Raw genomic sequence first — 20,647 nt, 5'->3', positions numbered from 1 at the left:
ACACACACACTTTAAAAAGCCAATACAAAAGGAAAGTAGAAGTAATAATTTAAAAACAATTATTTCAATAAACTTTATTCATGAAAAATGACTCAATAACTATTAAAATAAGGGTAATTTTAAACTATACCAAGAAACTATTTTCTTGCCTCCAAAAGCAAGACATTTAGACTTTAATCACTCATGGGGCAGAAGGAAAATCCAGATAATATAAACCTTTGATTCCACATAACCACGATAAGATTCGTGGCTGATAGTAAAAAATTAATTCTAACTACAATGTTCTTGTAGAAATGTTTATAAAGACTACATAGTATATATTATATTAGTGCTGGGTGTTGATAGATGTGGCATCTAAATCTTTTCTTTCCAACTTAAATAGGAAACCATTAGTCAATCAGATCTTACAACAGACATCTACACTTCCATGTCTAGGGAGCAGCAGCCAAACACGTCATCTATGCCATGCTTTATGGGAGAAAATGCTAAGAAACAGAAAGATCCTTGCTCTCTCTAATGCTACGATCTGAAAGGAACACTGTGGATATATTACATACATTATCTGCACAAGCAAAGGGCAAGCTGTGGATAGATAAATGAATTCTTTAGCATGGTTCATGACAGGGACACGAAAGGAAAAGGCTGAGCCAGGCTGGACAATGAACACCCCAAAGGACCGAATTTAGAGAGGATCTTACAATGTACTAAATAAACCAAACACAAAACAGCAGCTGGAGAGCATAGAACAACTACAAGTTGGATCTAAAAGCAGCATGAATTTCCTAAGCATGGCTCATACTTCAGCAGTGTGAGACAGAGGGGAGGAGATGGCAGATCCTGGAAACACACCTTTCTATTCTTTCTTGTGTATGTGTGGCTATCTCATTCGGATGTCATAACAACAGTCTACACAAATCAAGAATACAAATCAAGAATTATCATCCGGAGATAACAAAACAGAGAATGAAAACAGACTTAATCCGTTCAAGGTCATAGTGCTGACTAATTTAGATGGGTACCTTGACTGAACTAAGAAATACCTAGGGCATTAAGGAAGCACACCTTTGGGTGAATCTGTGAGAATGTCTCTAGAAAGATTTAGCCTAGGAGAGAGGACACATACTAATGTAGGCAGCACCATCATGGGATGGTACCACTGCCTTGAGGACCAGTGTCCAGCAGCTCAGGGTTTGAGGGAGAGTCACGGAGTCGGTGAATTCATCCCTCAGCTTGAATTTTCTATCTGAGGGAGTAAAAATTCTGGGGGAGCTGGTGGTGGGATGGGGGGGGCAAAACTTAACTCTCTGGGGCTGGCGAAAAGGGAAACACACACACACACACCTCCAACATGGCAGGACCTCACCCAGGGTGCTGATAAATGGCAAGCTTTCAGCAGGTCAGAGAAAGTGAAGAGGAGATGCAGAGCAGGAAAGTCACTGGACAAACAGACACATGGGGACTTTTCTAAGGGCCAAAGCTTAGTTCTTTGTTTTAGTCTTCTTTCTGTTGCTTGTTCCACTCTATTCTTCTGGTGTTTTCCTTCGTCTCTCTTGACGTCTTCCTCCTAACTTTCCTTCTACAGCTTTCCTGGGGTTTTCCTTCTCTCATCTCTTTATTTTTTTCCCTCCTTATAGCATATATACCCCAGCAAAATCTTTCAAACAGTATAAAAATTACAATGTGAATTTCAAGTGAATTTCAAAAGAATACAAGTAAAACACAGCATTCTTCCATATCCCTTACATGATTAAACTTTTACATACTACAGATGAAAAACAAATTGTCCCAAGAATCCACATATATTCATGTCCAAGCAACTTGTTATAGATTAACAGAGTGTAAGCAAGCAAGGTATTTTTCTCAGCCAGTTCTTTTACTGGCAAACTGCATTTTATGGTTACAAAGAAAGAATAAATTATTTTATTAGTTATCTCAAAAGGTAATCTTTTTTTTCAAGACAGGGTTTTTCTGTAGCTTTGGAGCCTGTCCTGGAACTACCTCTTGTAGACCAGGCTGGCCTCGAACTCACAGAAATCCACCTGTCTCTGTAGCCCGAGTGCTGGATTAAAGGCATGTGCCACCACCACCAGGCTCAAAAGGTAATCTTATAAAAAAAAAAAACTTTCATTAGATTCTTTTTAAAGTTTTTTTAATATATATATATCAAGTCAGCTCTATTTTAAATCCCCAGGGTGGATATATACTCATCGGCAGTTTTTATACCAGGAAGCTGAGGGCAGAAATGGGCACTAGGAATTAATCATCATCCTATCCTAGCAGGAAAGATACGTCAGCCAGCTTTAGTCAGGCTGCCATTGCTCTTGTTTCTTGACCTCAATGAGTCCTCACTCAACTACTAAAAAGTATGCCTTTAAATTGCTTTCCAAGATTTTTTTTACCTCAAAGTCATTAACAAAAATATCTTAGCCTAACCTTAAGTCATTGTTTAAGGCTTTGTTTTAGCTATGAAACACATCTCTCAACATTAAGATTAAAAGAACTTGAGCTAAGAGCTTCTGGGACTCAATTGTTTCTCTTAATCGTTGACCCAAACCATAGTCTATACGGCTCCTCAAGAGAAACTAGCTGTGTGATTTTCCTTGTTCCTATTTTCTATCCTCTGCAACCACTGTTTTATCAGGGGTGAGGATAACACTTTAAACAATACAACTTAGGAGGAAACCATCTTTGTAATCCACAGGTAAAAATGTCTAGTAGAGCGGGATATTTCCATGAGATAATCACACTACATCAAGGTTCATTCACAACAAGCCAGATACCAGAGAAAAATGGTAGCGGCAAACATGTAAAGGTACCACAGTAGCAGGAGACATTCTGGGGCTAAAGCCCCTGGGGGCCTTGCCTATCCTGAGATTCACCCATCAGTGTTTTGCTTCCTAGTAGGCCGATCCCCTGAAGTCAACTGCCACCTGCAGTACTCTTCTGACATGGCCACCAGCAGGATGGGGTCCAAGGCTGATTGCAAGGGGAAAGGGAGAAAGGCAGCTGAGCACTGGCTATCCTTTCTCCACTCCCTCTTAGCGCCACAGCCCATGCATAACCCCTGCCTTCTCTGCTACAGTGGACTGCGCTCCTCTGCACCATGCACTGAAACAGACTCCTCCCTTCCTTAAGTTGCTCTGGTTAATGTTTGGCTACAGCAAAGAGAGGAGTAACTAACACAGTTATACAAATGTGTGTGAACCAAGAGCACATTTTGTCAGCTTATTGGAAATTTAAATTTTCTTAAAAGCCAGAAATAATAAGGCATGCCAAAGTAAAAAGTAAAGTTTAGATGCGAGGCTGGGTTACATCTCAGTGGTATAAGGTATGTTTAGTATGCAACCCTGGATCCATAATCTCTAGTACCTCAAAAAGTGAAAAACCAAATTAAGTTTAGAATATCTGTAAGACAGGGCCAATATAGAATTAAATGGGTATGGTGGTTTGAAAAGAAAACGCCCTCCAAAGGGAGTAGCACTATTAGGGGATGTGGCATTACTGGAGTAGGTGTGGACTTGTTGGAGGAAGTGTGTCACTGTGGAAGGGGGCTTTAAGGTCTCATATATGCTAAAGATAACACTCAGTGTCCCAGTTTGCTTCCTGTTGCCTGCCGATCAAGATGTAGGACTCTCGAGCTCCAGCACCAAGTCTGCCTTCATGCCACCAGGATGACAATGGACTGAACCTCCGAACTGTAAGCCGCCCAGTTCAATGCTTCCCTTTAAAAGAGTTGCTGAGGTCATGGAGTCTCCACAGCAGCTGAAATCCTCACTGAGACAGTGGGAAAGATCAACAACAAAGATCAAAGGCGATTGCAGACAATGTTTGAAAAGGAAGAGCAAACAACTAAAGGAACAGAAATCTCTAACAAAGCTTTTGCCTAGTGTTCTTATTCTACCAACAGGAGTTAGATTCCTCTGGTGGCCCAAACAGAAGCCACCAACTCAGCCTCACTGGGTTCTGTTTATTGATGAAGGACTTTGTGATTCCTCTATCCTGTTTTTCCATCTATCCCTTGAGGACATATGTGTAACTGTGCAGGAGAGGAGCAGGTAGGAAAACAAGATGGTCAGAGAAGAAAATGAGAGGCCTAGAGGGTGGGGAGGACAGAGTGGGGTGCCGGTGGTGAAATGTGGATTGAAAACAGAGGCAAGGCCTAAAAGGGTGTGAGACAGAGAACATGTTCATTCCGCAGCCTGTTCCTGGCAGTTCTGGCACCCACCAAGATGCTGCAAACACTCTACAGGGGAATATGCAAAATTAAATAAACTACAACATAATGTGCTAGGTGCTGTAGTTATGGAGTGAACACTTTTCAGAGAACTCAGGTGGAGGGGAAAGAGGTAAGGCGGAAAACATAGGAAATGAGAAGGAGGTCCGAGGAGGGGGAGATTTGTCTGGATCTCTTAAACAACAAGGGTTCAGGAACGATATTCATCATCATCTCACACCCATTCCACTGGACAGATTCTTCACAAATGCCTTCCAGATGACCAACAATCCTCTCAGAAAAACATGAACTATCTCTAGAACAAAAGTGGTCAGAATCAAAATGAAGCTGCTTATGCCAAGGTGTAATGAAAAATCAGGCAGAGTGGGGGCGATCTCATGAGTATATATACCTCTTAACAAGAACAGTCACTAAACACTGCCAGATGTACAGCTCATACAGAAAATTTCTATCTAAACTGTCCATTCAACTTTAAACTTCTTCCACAGTCTCAGTGGTTCAGTGGTTTTGGATTGTCACCATCTTTGAATGTTCTTATTATTAATCCTGTGGCTGAGGATTACTGTTTCAAAATAACTTACGTAACATTCCTCATTTTGCCTTTAGCCTGTCCATGGTTTCAATGTCATATGTGCTCCCCACTGTAATAGCCCTTGTTTATTCCTTAATAAACACTATATTTCTCTGAAGGGTCCTTTCTTTGTATGTTCGTTTTGATGCATGTTTTATAGAAACAAGAGCTAATATTTTTGGTTGTTAACCACATATTAGTGAAAACCTTCACATAGCTCCTTGGCATATAGGTATAGTACCATTTTCACTACGAGAGAGATCAAGGTGTGGAGGCAGTGTTTAAGCCTAGACGCCCTGAGCTGAGAGCATTCCCTATGCTAAGTATATGAGATGATATCAAGAAAGGAAAACTGATCACCACAAGATACGGACAAAGGGCAGGCATGTGTCATTTGAAGGCCCCTCAGGAGCACAACCATGAGAGAAAAGGATTTTTCATTTCAATAAAACATTTTAATTTAAGGCTAAATTTTAATTTAAAATTATTTTAATTTAAAATTAGGGCAATACTTTAATTAGAAAACACTGCAGTCTTTAACTTGGAGTCTGTCTAAATTATATTTTTTGTGTGATTAAATTCATTCCTTTATATATTTTGGAAATCAGCCCTCTGTCAGATACGATAGTGACAAAGCTCTTTTCCCATTCTATAGGCTGCCATTTTGTCCTATTGATGGTGTCCTTTGCCCTACAGAAGCTTTTTAGTCTCATGGGGTCACATTTATTAATTGTCAAACTTGGTACCTGAGCTATTCAGGTGTTCTGACAGGACACCTGTCTCTTTATGCCAATGTGCCCAAGGCTATTTCCCACTTTTCCTTCTATCAGGTTCAGTGTATATGGATTTATGTTGTGGACTTTGATCCACTTGGACTTTAGTTTTTGTGCATGATGATAGATATAGATCTACTTGTATTTTTCTACATGCTGACATCCAGTTAAAACAGCACCATTTGAAGAAGCTTTTTTCCCCATTGTATAATTTTGGCTTCTTTGCCAAATATCAGGTCAAGAAACTAGAAATCAAAAACCAAATAACCCAATTTAAAAAATGGGGTACAGATCTAAACAGAGAATTCTCAACAGAGGAATCTCAAATGGTCAAGAAACACTTAAACAAATGCTCAACATCCTTAGCACCCAGGGAAATGCAAATAAAAATGACGCTAAGATTCTATCTTACACCTGTCAGAATGGGTAAGATCAAAAACACAAATGACAGTTCATGCTGGAGAGTTCATGCTGGTGAGTTCAAACTTGCACAGATGCTTTGGAAATCAGTGTGGTGGTTCTCAGAAAACTGGAAATCAATCTACCTCAAGATCCAGCTATACTACTCTTGGGCATATACCCAAAAGATGCTCAATCATACCACAAAGAAACTTTCTCAACTATGTTCATAACAGCTTTATTCACAATAGCCAGAGCCCAGAAACAATCTAAATGCCCCTTAACCAAAGAATGGATAATGAAAATGTGGTACATTTACACGATGGAGTATTACTCAGCTGTTAAAAACAATGACATCATGAAATTTGAAGGCAAATGAACAGAACTTGGAAAAAAATCATCCTGAGTGAGGCAACCCAGACCCAGAAAGACCAACAGTATTGATGCCTAGCCCAATTGTCATCAGAGAGGCTTCAGCAGCAGCTGATGGAAACAGATGCAGAGACCTAAAGCCAAATATTAGGCCCAGCTCAAGGAATCCTGCTGAAGAGATAGGGAAGGATTGTACAAACCAGAGGGGTCAAGGTCTTCACAAGAAAACCCACAGAATGAACTAACCTGGGCTCAAAGGGGCTCACAGAGACTGAACTAATAACCAGGAAGTCTTCATGGGACTGACCTAGGCGCTCTGGTTATATGTGACAGTTGTATATAGCTTGGTCTTCTAGTGAGACTCCTAACAGTGGGAGAAGGGGCTGTCTTTGACTCTTTGATGGATTTTGGGACTCTATTCCTCATATTGCCTTGCCCAGCTGTAATATAAGGGGAGGCACTTAGTTTTACTGCAACTTAATATGCTGTGTTTTGTGGATATCTATGGAAGGCCTGCTCTTTTCTGAATAGAAATGGAGGAGAAGAAGAACTGGGGTGGGTAGAGGAGAGGCAGAGGTTGGGAGGAGAGGAGGGAAGAGAAAGCCTACATGACAATACAGGGAATGCACAGCTGACAGACCAATAGGCAGGCCCACAGGAAGTGTGTACATCCACATGAAATAACCCTTTTTGCAGAGCTGCAAGAACACTTGTCTTTCGGAAAAGTCGCTGTCATATCTGTGGAAACTTGTGAAGACATGATTCTTCCATTCAAAATGGGATTCATTCCCAAAACACCTCAGCAGTGTGCCTTCTGCAGGGCAACAGAATGACCTTGCCCCATTCCCCCACACCATGAGGCCTTACAGCAACAACAGGCAAATTTGTTCTTTGTTCTAACAGGCAAATTTACAGAGTCAGTCCCACAAAATTACCTGCTAACAGACCACATAGAAATTTCTATAGAAGACAAGCACTGAGCAGGAAGGCAGCATGCCCCGCCTTTGCTAACAAACAAATCTGGACGTGCCCCCAAGCTGGTTATCACCAAAGAGATAAGATGAGGAGACTGGGTAAATCCAGGATTCAGAGATGGTTTGTAACTTTATCTAATGGTTTGGAACGTCAGGTACTTCCCCTTGGATGCTGGCTCTTCCAAGTCGAGTCACCTGTTCCAGAGTACAGCTTTGTCAGGTTCTACCTGCCCTTTTTGTGATTTTGATATGCATATTATCATTGTTCTTGCCTATGGAATTTTCCAACTATGTCTGTAAAAACTAGAAACCTCGTGGAGATCAGCTCTTACTCTTACTCTTCTCCAGCAGTTTGCCTCTGTGACAGATTAAAGTGATGGTCAACTTGACAGAAGCACCTAGGAAACACATTTTCTGGACGAGTCTATGAGGGATTTTCCAGACTAAGTAAATTGAGAGGTAGGAAGACCCATCCTAAGTACTGTTGGCACCGCTCCAAGGTCTGGGGTCCTGAGCTGGATACAAAGAAAGAAGCGGGTTGACAAATGAGCATTTACTACTTTCAGCTTTCTCAGTAAGAAGCAAAGTGATTTGTTAGCCTCCTGCTCCAGCCACCATGCGCGCCCCACCACAGTAGACTGTATCTCCTAAGACTGTAAACCAAGAAAAACACTTCCTCCTTTAAATGGCTTCTTGTCGGGTATTTTGGTCACAGCAACTAGGAAAGTACCTAGCACAGTCTCTTTCCTTCCTCCCTGGGGGATGTTTCTCTTACGCCGGGAACTGAATCTCCAGATATTTCTGAACACAACTTCCTAATTATCACCAACACTTACTCCAGCTAATGAGCCTTCCCAGATCTAAAACTGCAGCACTGTCATTCAGAATTTAGTCATAGCAGCAAGGAGAAGCCTGTAAGGCAACAAAGATGGGTGGGTTTCAAAAGGCTAGGAGGTCAAGTGACCAAGCAGCTGTGTGGCAATGCAATCTGTATAATCCGGGAGGACAGAAACCCAGGCAACCAAGTGACTGGCACGTACAGATGAAACCAAAGTATGAAGCCTCTATGGCCCCAAAGAGGAAACAAATTAGGTAATTGGACAGAAAGACAAACTGGGGCGGGGGTGGGAGTGAGGGCTGTACCATCAAATCATTGCACTACTCACTCACCGAAGACAACTTGTTTCCTATCTTTCATCTTCCAATCAGTTAGTTGCCTTCCTCTTTGTAATATCTGTCTGTGTAAGGGGAGACTCAGGGCAGGAGAGGAAAAAGTGAACACACCAAATATTTCCGCCTTCAGAAAGCTACCCCATTCAAGAACAGAGTGTCTTCTTTTAAACCCCACTGCCTATCTGAGTTCCATGCTGTAGGGAACGTGTCGTTACAGAGGGCCTGTACGTTCAGCACTGTCTTGAAGGCCATTAATCTGACATATGGAACACAAAGAACAGTAATCAGATTAGGCCACTAATCAGGACGATCAACAGGAGCCTGGGAAGCAAGCCCTCCCTCTAGGTCACACTGCTCTGCCAGGTGGCTTTGTGTCTCCTCCTTTCACATCTAATCACTTCTTGCCACATTTTTAGTCACAATTAAAACAAAAGACAGAGCTCCTCGCTGTAATCGGTCATCTTTTTTTTCTAATGGGAGAAAACTATGATAAATGAACCCACTATCTCTCTGGTTTTACTCTTAGGAGATCCAACTTTCATATCCTCCAAGCTTAGGGATCCTGGCTTCTGTCTCTCGCTGTTAATCATACTGTTTCTGGGGAAAAGAATTCACAAGCCATGCTCTCTTAGAATGCTTCTCCACTACCAAAACCACATATCCTACATCCACCCCACTCTTGCCCTTCCGTAGCCAAATAAAACAAGAAACATGTTGTTCCTGGTCTGGATGCTTCTGTGGGAAGCCCAACTGCCCTGACTTATCCTAACTTTGGCTAGAATTAAAAATAAATAAAATCTGATGTCCTACTAAAAACGCAAGGCACTAAGGATTCTTGATGGTGCTATTTCACAGGTACCCCATGTGAAATGAAAGCAGACAAGACTCAGTGGTGGAGCATTTGCCTGGCATGCACAAGGTTCTAGGCTCAATTCCTAGACCTGTAAGAAGAAAAAATGAGTCAGATGAAATAGAGACAGGCTTCATCCAATAGGTCCACATATGAAGACATATGTTATCTTTTGATGCTCCCTGGCCCAGCTTACAAAAGTAAGAAATATCAAATCACTTTACCAAAGCTCCTTCATCTATATGGAATAAAAATAAAGAAATCCAAGGTGAAAAAAAAATTACTTTTGAAAACAAAAATTCTTACCTGTATTTGAGGAGAGAGAAAAGCAGGGGCCAAAATGAACCCACTGGCATAGAAAAGAAGCATTTGCATTTCTTTGTCCCACTATGTGTCTGGGAACTGCTCCAAAGAAACTCATTCACACCAAAATCAGTTTGATAGCCCAGGAATGGCAATTAAAATAAACCAAAAGGATTCTGAAAGGAGGAAGTTCAAGAAATGCTAGTGTTTTGTCAGGTTGACACAAGCTAACATCATTTAAGAAGAGAGAACCATGAGAGAGTGTGTGTGGCTTGTGGGCAAACCTCTGGGTCATTTTTTTCCTTTGGGAGGTGGTGAGAATTAATGACTGATAATTAATGATTGACCCAGATCACTGTGAGCACTACTAACTCTAGGGAAGCTAAGAAAGTAGGCTGGAAAAGCCATGAGGACGAGCAATCCAGTAAACAGCGATCTCCATGCTCTTCGCTTCAGTTCCTGCCTGGAGTTACTGCCCATGTGAGCCAAACAGATCCCTCCCCTCCCCAGTTTGCTTTTGGTCACAGTGCTCTATCACAGCAATGGAATCCCTAACCAAGACATATTTACCCAAACTGAGTATAACTCTTGCTCATATCAACAAATTACAAAGGACAACTCCTCTGTGGTATAAACTTGTATCATATTATGAAGTCTTATCACAAATCCACAAAAAATAGACTGATGTAATAAGCTAGAACCTAATAAGATCTCTCTCCGCGATGATCTTAGCCATGCTAATCACCCAGCAGCACCTACAGCAGCATTCCCAGTGGAATCCCATGTCTGTTTTCTTTATTATCAACACCATCATCATCATCATCATCATCATGAAATCATCATGAAACCACACGTTCACAAAACAATCTCAGACTGGGGGTAAGACATAAAAAGATCAATACAAGAGACCACACTAAGACCCCTTTATCTTCTTTAGCTGAAAATATGAGACTGTAAACAAAGCACTTACATTGTTTTCTCTTTTTTCCTGGAAAAAAAAAATCTTTCCTGACCATAATAAAAGCACCACTTCTATGGCTGTTGGTTTTCCCAAACAGTATCTTTGTCAAACAATGGAGGAAATTTGTCCTCCCCTTTCCCTTCCGGTCAAATAAGTTTAATTATTTGGCTAAATCAGAACTTTTTACCTCAAGACTAATCAGAGCTTTTAATCCAACCACATAGATGTGTCAAATTCCTACACCAGCTAAAATCTTGGGAGTAGAGAGAAGGCATGTGAGAAAAAATATACTGGGAAAAGTTTAGTGGCAACCTAAAGGGCTTGTTTTGCTAGCTTTGTACTTTTGGACACACTTCTGTGTCCTGGATCATGAGATGGGGAAAAATAATTCCAAGCCCTAAAGTAGCTGAGGATTAAATGAGATATCACAATAAAATTCTCAAAACCAAATCTGTTGTTTTTATTACCTACTTTACAAGGTTATTTTAAGTATTAGAAAATTATTTACTTTATAGAACTTATGCTTGCAAAATCATAAGTAGTCTATAGATGGTCACTGAAATGAACACAAAGAGTCCAGACACAAAATCTAGCACAAATAAAATTTCAGCTCACAGGTGTAGTACTGAATGTCACTATGATCTCAAGCTCATAGGGCCTTACCCATTAATAAGAACACTTTTGCTAACAATATCTACTCCAAATAATAAGAAGTACATTTGTCCTAAGGACAAAAAAAAATCAGTACTCAAGTAAGTTTCTAAATAAGTAAATTTCTAAGTAAATAAAATTTGGCAAAAATCAGCTTTATTTTCTTCTGAACTATTCAGGGCCTTTTGGGCACATATGAAATCTCTAAGAAGGGCGTGTCTATCTTTCACTGGCATTAATGAGGAAACTTCCAGCCAACAGCTCTTGGGAATCCTGTTTGTGGAAACCACCCCAACTCAATGGAAACAACACGGAAAGTTCTTGAGACTCTTTGTGTGTCCAGAACAATGTCTGATACATCAAAACTTCTTAACAAACTTCCCTCACAACAAAGGTAACAAGATCTTATATTATCTCATTGTTTCCAAACTTTTGCCAGAAATGTCTTTTGCAGCATTTGTAGGACTAACGGGCCAAGAGACACTCTTGGAAAAAGACTTGTTTACAGACACACAGTCCTTTAATGAGGTGAGTACCAAGACCAAAAGCTCGTTTAGCATCACCACTGTTGGGCAGGCCAGATGCAATCGCTAGGTTACTTCCATCCATTTGCTCAGAGAGTAGCAGAGCCCAGAAACAGCCTTCACACTCGGATCCCTGCTTTTCTAACTCCCCACCTTTCCCTAGCAATGCCACGAGAGAAAAAGCAGGGGAATCAGAACTGTATAGGTGCACTCTGCATGTACTTGAAGCACTGCCAAACTGCCACGATTCTACTACTAACCTCTCATTTTTCTTCCTCTTCCAGGAGCCATTTGCTCAATGGCGTTGTACCTCTCCGTTTATTATTACCCTTTCCGTTTAGCATACACAACATTACTACACTGTTACTTTCTTTCTAAAGGCAGGTTCTTACCTCACCAGGCCAGCCTTGAACTCTCTACTTAGCGGAGGATTACTTTGAACTACTTTGCCTCTACCTCCCAAGAACTGGGAGTACACAAGTGCACTCTCACGCTGGACTGTTAAATTTCCCTTGAATCAACACTATCATTTTCTCTTAGAGGGATTCTATCTTTCCCTCCTACAAGTATAGTTTCTCCTGCCCAGGTAGTTTCTTTAGAAATAAATATATCCTGTATCTTGTCTCAAGTCAAACTCATGACTCAGAAACAAAAGTTCCTTGACACTTGGACATCGAGGCAGGAAGATCGCATGCTTCATCTGAACCAAAAGATAGCTGTGTTTAAAGGGGGCAGCGTCTCAGATCTTTGTTCGCATACGTCTTTCCTTTTTAGAAACCAACGAAGTAGAGTCTGACCAGTGAATGACCAATGAATTATCAAAGCTCCTCACAAACTTAACAGAGTCGCTTTAAATGTAACTAACTCTGGAAAGGGGGTGCTGTGGTTTACAGCAGGAGCTGTCAAGGCACAGAACTCAGGATCTCCAGAGATGTAAAGGCCAGGGACCCGCCATCCAGGACTCCAAAGAGTCTTGCTTTGGGTGCCTCTGCGGACCACACAGGTAACTTCGCGTAGGGCCCTCCTCCCAGGGCTACCCCAGGGGACACAGGGATCCCCCAGAGCCCACGGCCATAGCAAGAGAATTCACCGACTGCCTAGGGTCAGCAGGTACCTGGTCATAAGGGGATTTCTCCAGCATCTGCGTGCATAGATCGGCGCAGAGCTGGAACTTCCTGCGCCTAAAATAGCTCCAGGCCCGGAGCAGAGGCTCCATCTCCGAACCCATGGTGGGCCGGACAACGCTCCAGTGCCCGGGGTCCGGGGCCCAGGGCCCGGAGTAGGGAGGGCGGGGTTCAGGAGCAGCGAGCGGGAGGATTCGGGCTCTGCCTGGCAACGCGGCGGGGCCTGGCCTGAAAGGTGTCCACAGCGCGCCTGAAAACAGGGGAAAGAAAAGCCGCCGTGAGCCGACCTCATCCAGAGAGTTTGCGCAGAATTGGCTGAAAAAAATTATGTGCTCTTTTAAAGACAACAGCTTTCACTAATTTTGAAAAGCCACCACTCCTTCAAACAAAACAAAACAAAAACAGGAAGTGACTTAGACAGCTTGTCTGGGGGCCTCCGTGCATGCGAGAGATGTAGTTGCCTAGCAACCGCCCCGCTGCTTCCCCAGTAAAGGCAAAAACTACCTAAATTGACCCGGGTTGTGCCCCCCCCCCCCCTTACTTCACTCATTTCTACTGCGCTCATATTTCTGACTCTAGAAACATAAATGCGGAAACAGCTTTTCCTCTACCCTAAAAAAAAAAAGCAAAAAACAAACAAATGAAAAAAACAAAACAAAATACCTCCAGTAGTTTTCTGTCTAACCCCACCTCAGTGTTGAAATTGTAGGGGAGCTGAGAGATTGCTTGGTCCAATCCATTCATTTTAGAGATGAGAAACTGAGATAGACTCCAAAAAGAGAAATTAATTGCCTAAAGTTGCCCGGATTTAGGGAGCTGTATGACGTCAGGGTGTTGATTTTGAATTCTAAATCTACGGATTGATAGCATTTCCTCCAAAGTAGATAATTATGGAAAAGGGAATTTGATTTTTCGATTTTGTTTGATTTCTTTTGGTATCAGGGTCTTGCTATGTATCTTTGGCTAGCCCCCAGTTCAGCCTCCCCCGTGCGGAGGTAACAGACATTTGACACACGTTACAGCAAAAGAACTTTTGAAACACCATCTTAGGGCACATGTGTCATCTGCCGAACGTTTTTGTGTGCACAATATTTTCCCCCCTGCTGAGGACTGAGTCCAGGTTTTTGGCATGTGCTAGGTAAAGAGTCTATCATTGAAATCCTTGAGCTAACTCAGCAGAGCCAGAACGATTTCTTCGGGATCTGTGTCCTTTCCTCTACAGATTTACAAAGACGGCAAATATTTCGTGGTAAAGCCGGTTAGACAGCAATGTGGTAAGGAGTCTGGGGGTGGCTTCTTAGATCATCCACTTGCCCCCTTCCTACCATGATGGAAGAAGGAAACGAAAAACCTCCATAGTCAGCGTTTTCTGATAGTGTCCAAATTTCCTTTCGGAGATAACAATCAATAAAGAGAAATATTTTGCAGTTTTCTCAACACTAGAGAATAGCGGTGCCAACATTATATTTAAACCAAGTAGCTTTTGCAGATATCAAACTGAAGTATAAATTTCAAAACTAAGGAATGGATAGTGAATATTTCTTTTTTTTCTTTTCTAAGCAATCCTTCTAGAACTTTTTTGCATCTTGGAAGTGAATAATGATAAAACTTGTTTTGACAGTGATGTTTAACACTAGTCCATTTGTGTTTCACTGGGAGTAACTCTAGAGATGTAATTTGTGTAAAGGTCCCAGTAAGGCAGTCCATGTGAAGATCAAGCATATGTTGGCAATTGACAGATGCAGCAGTTCACAAGGGCCTTTTATTTTCTGATACAGCCTAAGAAGATTCCTATGGAAAACTGACCATAAAATGAGCACTTTTGTCTCAACTTCTAGACAGTTGTGGTTAAAGGTATGGAACGTTATAGTACACACACACACACACACACACACACATATATATATTAATTTTGTAAGGTTATTTTACTTAGGTGTATGAGTGCCTTGCTCTCATGTTTGTCTGTCCACCATATTTGTGACCAGTGCCTACAGAGGCCAGAAGAGGATGCCTGGTTCCTTGAACTGGAGTTATTAAGTGTTGTGAACTGCCGTGTGGGTGTTGGGATTTGAACCTGGGTTCTCTACAGTAACAAGCACTCCTAACCTCTGAGTCATCTCCATTCCTATACACATTATTTTTTATTTCAGAATAATTTGAGATTTGCATTTTAAAACATTGTGCAGATAGCACTAAGTTCAATCAATGTGTTCCTACTTGGTTCTTCCCATTGTCAATATCTTACAATATGCTTATCACAACTAAAGAGCTAACAATGATACATTATTAACCTAAGGCCATACTTATTATTTATATTTCAGTAATTTTATGCCAATATCACTGGCATTCCAAGTATTCAGAAATTTTTAAACATACATTCTCCTTCAAATAGTAGCAAACTGAAAACGAGAAAGCCCTACAAAACTGATCCCTTCCCAGAAACTAAAAATCTTCTCAATTTCTACATAGGAGCTGTGTTACATTAACCTCAAATTGCTGACCATCTGCCAAGATCCATTTCCCTCCTGCAGCCCTCCAGTGAATAACCACCTGGGGATGGACTTCAAAAACAAAAAGCACAATTAATAACCATCTCCTTTGATTCTAAATTTTCTTTCTTAACTCTGAATTTCACAGGCAATTACACATTCACTATGTTGATTCAACTAGGTGTTCTTAGGAATATTTATGGGGTCTTTCTGATTCAAACCACATCCAGTAGTCTGAACAGCTCTAAATTGAGTACATAAAGAGAATGAGTTCATTCAATTGCTTTTTCTAGCAGTCTTCTTATTTAACAAACCATATTTTAAAGTCTGAAAATGAACTAATTTTCAACAATGAAAGTAAGATTAGAACATTGTTGGTATAAATTCTGTTTGTGGAACAACTAGCCCCTGGCCCATATTATCCCAATGGGAGTTAATATGAGCTAAAAGAACACCCTTTTCTATTTAGTGCCAAGGAATCATAGCATAATCCTTCAATGTGATTTTAAATAAAAAGTAGTGTCTTTAAATAACATCTTCTACATGTGACATACATATGGAATCATAGCATAAATACTTGAAATGCAAAATATAAGTGCTTTTTAAAAGTGCAGTAATGTCTTACATCTCGACTTTGGTCCACAAATACTCATGGCATGTGTGAGGGAAGAGGGATGAAGAAGAAGGTATCATTGATTAGGCTAGAGCACTGGTCTATAAAAAACTAGTTCCAAAATGCTTTACCACCACAAACCCAAACTTCCTCCCTGCACTCTGAAAATGCCCAGGTTCTAGCTGTGAACTGTCTAAGTGTATGTCACCCCTTACTTCTATGACTCCAGTCTCTGTGTTGCACCTTGATGGGCTGAGCAAGAGTATCTTACAGCTGTGATGGCCATAGTTTTGTCCAGGCATCCTCCTGCCTCAGTGTAGAAACTTCCCCTATTGAAATGTCACGTCATTGACCAGGTCCCTTTTCAAACCATCAACATTTCATTTCTGTGCCACATTTTTCTCCAAGTCCCCTATCACTAAAGATTCTTTCCACTACCAAACCTTTTCTTTTGAAACAGGATCATATATAGCTCAAGCTGGACTTGAGCTATGGAGCCAAGGCTAGTTCTGAAGCTCCTGATGTTTTTGCCTTCATCTCCTAAGTGCTGGGATTACAGGCATGTGCTACTGTGCCCATCTTTCTTTTTACCAAACTTTTAGGTTTCTTTAAGCCTTTTCACTACTTGATCCTTACCTCGGGTTTCTGTGTTCTTTCCTACAGAGTCCAATTATACTAAGAATACTGCTAACTTGGTTTACAGAGAATCTCATCCTTATATCTGACTACCTCTATATCTGATCTATTCTTCATTTTCCACCATCTCCCATGTGGTCGGCTCATCCTTCTCTACCTTCATCAGAAACTCTGTTAAGTGAATTTAGCACTAATTCTTCCCAATTCCAATGTCATCTCAGAGATTTTTCTATTTGTGGCTGTGCTGGTTATTTTTCATCATCTGAACACAAACTAGAGCCATTTGGGAAAGGAGGATCCTTAATTGAGAATATGTCTGCATCATATTGCCTATTGGCAAATCTGCAGGATATTTTCTTGATTAATGATTGATGTGGAAGGCCTAGCACACTGTGGCTGGGACCACCCCTGGGCATGTGGTCTTGGGTGCTATATGAAAGCAGGTTGATCTTTTTGAGTCAGGGTTACCTCACTCAGGATAGTGTTTTCTAATTCCATCCATTTAGATGCAAAATTCAAGATGTCATTGTTTTTTACCACTGAGTAGTACTTTAATATGTAAAAGTGCCATATTTTCTTTATCCATTCTTCTGGCGATTACAAATCATGCTGCTATAAACATAGTTGAACAAATGCTTTTGTAGTATGATTGAGCAACTTTTGGGTACATGCCCAAGAGTGGTATAGCTGGATCCTGAGGTAAGTTGATTCCCAATTTCCTGAGAACCTGCCATATTGATTTCCAAAGTATGTACTCACTCTAGCTAAGTGGATATTAGCTAAAAACAATGGACATTGAACCTATAGTTCGTGATCCTAGAGAAACTAAGTAATAAAGTGAACCCAAAGAAAAACATATATAGACCCACCTGAAATTGGAAAAGGACAGAATTGACTGGTAGAGTTGGGAGCATGGGGATGGAGGGGGAAGGGGAGGGTAGAAGGAGAAGAGGAGGGGAGAGGAGGAGGGGAGAGGAGGAGGGGAGAGGAGAGCTTGAAAAAATGAGATGGTCAAGATGGAGGAAGGACAGAGATGAGAGCAAGGAGAGAGCGATCTTGATTGGGGGAGCCATTATAGTATTAGCAGAACCTAGTCTAGAGAAATTCCCAGGAATCCTCAAGGATGACCCCACCTAGGACCCTGGGCAGTAGAGGAGAGGGGGCCCAATTTTGACTTGCCCTGTAGTGAGACTGATAATTATCTTAAATATCACCATAGAGCCTTCATCCAGCAACTGATGAAGGCAGAGACAGAGACCCATATCAGAACACTGGACTGAGCTCCCAAAGACCAGTTGAAGAGTGGAAGGAATGAGAATATGAGCAAGCAGGTCAAGACCATGATGGGTTCACCCACTGAAACAGTTTGCCTGAGCTAATGGGAGCTCACCAACTCTAGAAAGACTGAGAAGGAACAAGCATAAAACCAAACTAGTTTCTCTGAATGTGGTTGACAGTTGCATGGCAGACTGAGGGGCCACTGGCAGTGGCACCAGGATTTATCCTTACTGCATGTAGTGGCTTTTTGGAATCCTATTTTCTTTGGATGGATACCTAGCTCAGCCTAGATATAGTAGGGAGGACCTTGGACCTTCCACAAGGCAATGTGCCTTACCTTCTCTGAGGATTAGTGGGGTTGGGTATGAGCGTATGTGCAGGGAATGGGAGGAGGGGAAGCAGTGAGAACTTTTTTAAAAAATCTAATAAAATAAAAAAAGAAAGCAGGTTGAGCAAGCCATGAAGAGCAAGCTAATAAGCAGTATTTTCCCATGGTCTCTGTTTAGTTCCTGCCTCTAGGTTCCTGCCTTGAGTTCCTGCCTTAGGTTCCGTCAATAGACTGTGACTTAGAATCTGTAAGCCAAATAAACCCTTTCCTCTTGGAGTTGCTTTTGGTCATGGTCTTTATCACAACAATATAAAGTAAGATAGGACAGCAGTCCTCTACCCCCAACATCTCAGCCTTCTCCTTGGCACTAAATCTTCATCTTTTTCTTCATATTTGAAGTTGACATTAGGTCCTTTCTCCCCTACTGAAACAGTATCTGAATGGAAACATATCAGCTTCTAGTTTTCTTTCATGTTACTTGCTATATTTTATATGTAGTTTTGAACATAATTGCCATGCATTTATATCCAGTCTTCTTCCCAGAATATAAACACCAAGAATAAGAGACTTTGTTACATCTTCAGTGCTTAGTGTTTGACATGCAAAAGGTGCTCAAAAACTACTTGTTAAATCACTGGTTATCTTTTCAGAAATAAACATCACACAAGTTATGAGTCATTTATAGTACCATCCCTGGGAAAATGAAGACAGGCACATCTCTGGGACTCACTGTCAGACAGCCCAGCCTAGTCATTAAGCCCCACGTCCTAGAAAACCTGCCTCAAAAAAACAAATAGGATGATTCCTGAGGAACAACTGTTGGGTCAAATAAACCTGTTTAGGGAAGCAAAAACATGTGACTTGAGTATCCTCCAGCATTTCAGAAAGTATCTGTCCTTGGGCAAGGGGCTTACAGGTGAGAGATACAGTACCATCCATATTTGGGTAAAACTCTCTAGAAATAACTTCATAAACATATTTAGATATAGTGATATATTATTTGTGTTTTAATAAATAAAGCTTGTCTGAAGATCAGAGTGGGAAGCATTCACACTAGTTAGCCATATAGGCCAGGGTGGTGGCACACACCTTTAATCCCAGCAGCCACACTAGTTAGCTAGAAGCCGAGTGGTGGAGATGCACGCCTTTAATCCCAGCACTAGAGAGGAATATAATGGGAGGAGACAGATCTCAGACTCGGTCTCAGTCTGAGGATTTGTGGAGGCAGGATTGCCCATTTCAGTCTGAGATATAGGAGAATAAAGCATCCAGCTAAGGAATATGAAGATCACTGGACAAATATGACATCTGAAGAAAAAGGGCAAATCATCCAGAAAAAAAAATGTTCCAAGAAAAAGAATAAATTAGCCTATTGGTGTATCACATTTCCAACAGGATAAAATTTCATAAATCTTCCCAAATGTTTGTTTCTGCTGTTCTCTACAAGCACATAATGCAAATGGTCTTTTGTAGTCCCAGTCCGATTAAAGATTAATCTGGCTTTGCAGTTGGAGTGTGTCCTCTCCTTCTCTAAACCCAAACATGCTTATTAAAGTGAAATCCAAAATCTCTGTCTCATGTCAGAAGAGCTACCTGGTATAGGACAGAAGAAAAACAAATATTCAAGGACTATTCTATTGCCACTAATCTCATAATCCGTTGGTTTTATATTGACTTTAACAGTTTTTCTTAAGGTATAAAATTTATAAGATTAATATATATACATATATATAGTTTAAGGTTTTTGTCATGATATTAATGGTCATATAGAGTAGTAACTATCCTAGAAAAGGGTTTCCTCTACCTTCCTGTACGTGATTTCAGATTTGAGTCTCTATCAGTTTCCTGCATTAAACCATGAGTATGCATAACAATGATCTTTGAAGTCTCCAAAAGGAGGATGGGGCCCCACAACAATCCCTCAAAGACTATGATAACACCACTAAGCTGAAAAACACCACCTAAAAATCAACTTTGGACTAGAAATTTCTCAGAACAATTTCGAGGTGGCTAGGTGAGATGATCCAGCCTAACAGACAACTTTAGCCAGAACTTGAAATAAGCCCTGCACCTTCCCATTACTCAGAGACTGAACAACAAATGATAAATCTACCTCTCCCAGAACTTGATAATGAACCCAAATTTTTCTTTTCATGATCCCCCTAAAGATACCATAGCCCCCAGACAGCAAGGAGTAAATTTCAGAATATGATGTCCACATTCCCAAGAGGTGGGGTGGGTGATTTATGGTCGTTCAATGAGTTATGGATATTTGTCATTGTTTGGGGGAGTTAGTTATAACTTGTTATTGGTTATGGTCAGAAGGAAAACTGAACAAAGGAGACTAGATTCAGAGTTATTGTTTGAAAAGAAAAAAAGTGGCTACAGATATGA

At 41.0% G+C, this 20,647-nt stretch overlaps 1 protein-coding gene across 1 annotated transcript in view; it reads right to left on the bottom strand.

The window, feature by feature from the left end:
* Ttc8 (tetratricopeptide repeat domain 8) overlaps positions 1 to 13,140 on the bottom strand; it is a 53,738-nt gene extending 40,598 nt beyond the window's left edge. The window contains exon 1 of the mRNA XM_005343442.3: positions 12,900 to 13,140. Coding sequence (XP_005343499.1) covers positions 12,900 to 13,013 — 114 coding nt within the window. The 5' untranslated portion in view covers positions 13,014 to 13,140. The remainder of the gene's footprint in view (positions 1 to 12,899) is intronic.
* Positions 13,141 to 20,647: the final 7,507 nt, after the last annotated feature.

The sequence above is a fragment of the Microtus ochrogaster genome, chromosome 1, assembly GCF_000317375.1.
Source record: "Microtus ochrogaster isolate Prairie Vole_2 chromosome 1, MicOch1.0, whole genome shotgun sequence".
NCBI lineage: Eukaryota > Metazoa > Chordata > Mammalia > Rodentia > Cricetidae > Microtus > Microtus ochrogaster.
The sequence above is the reverse complement of the archived record's forward strand: the minus strand, read 5'-3'. Positions and strand labels throughout refer to the sequence as shown.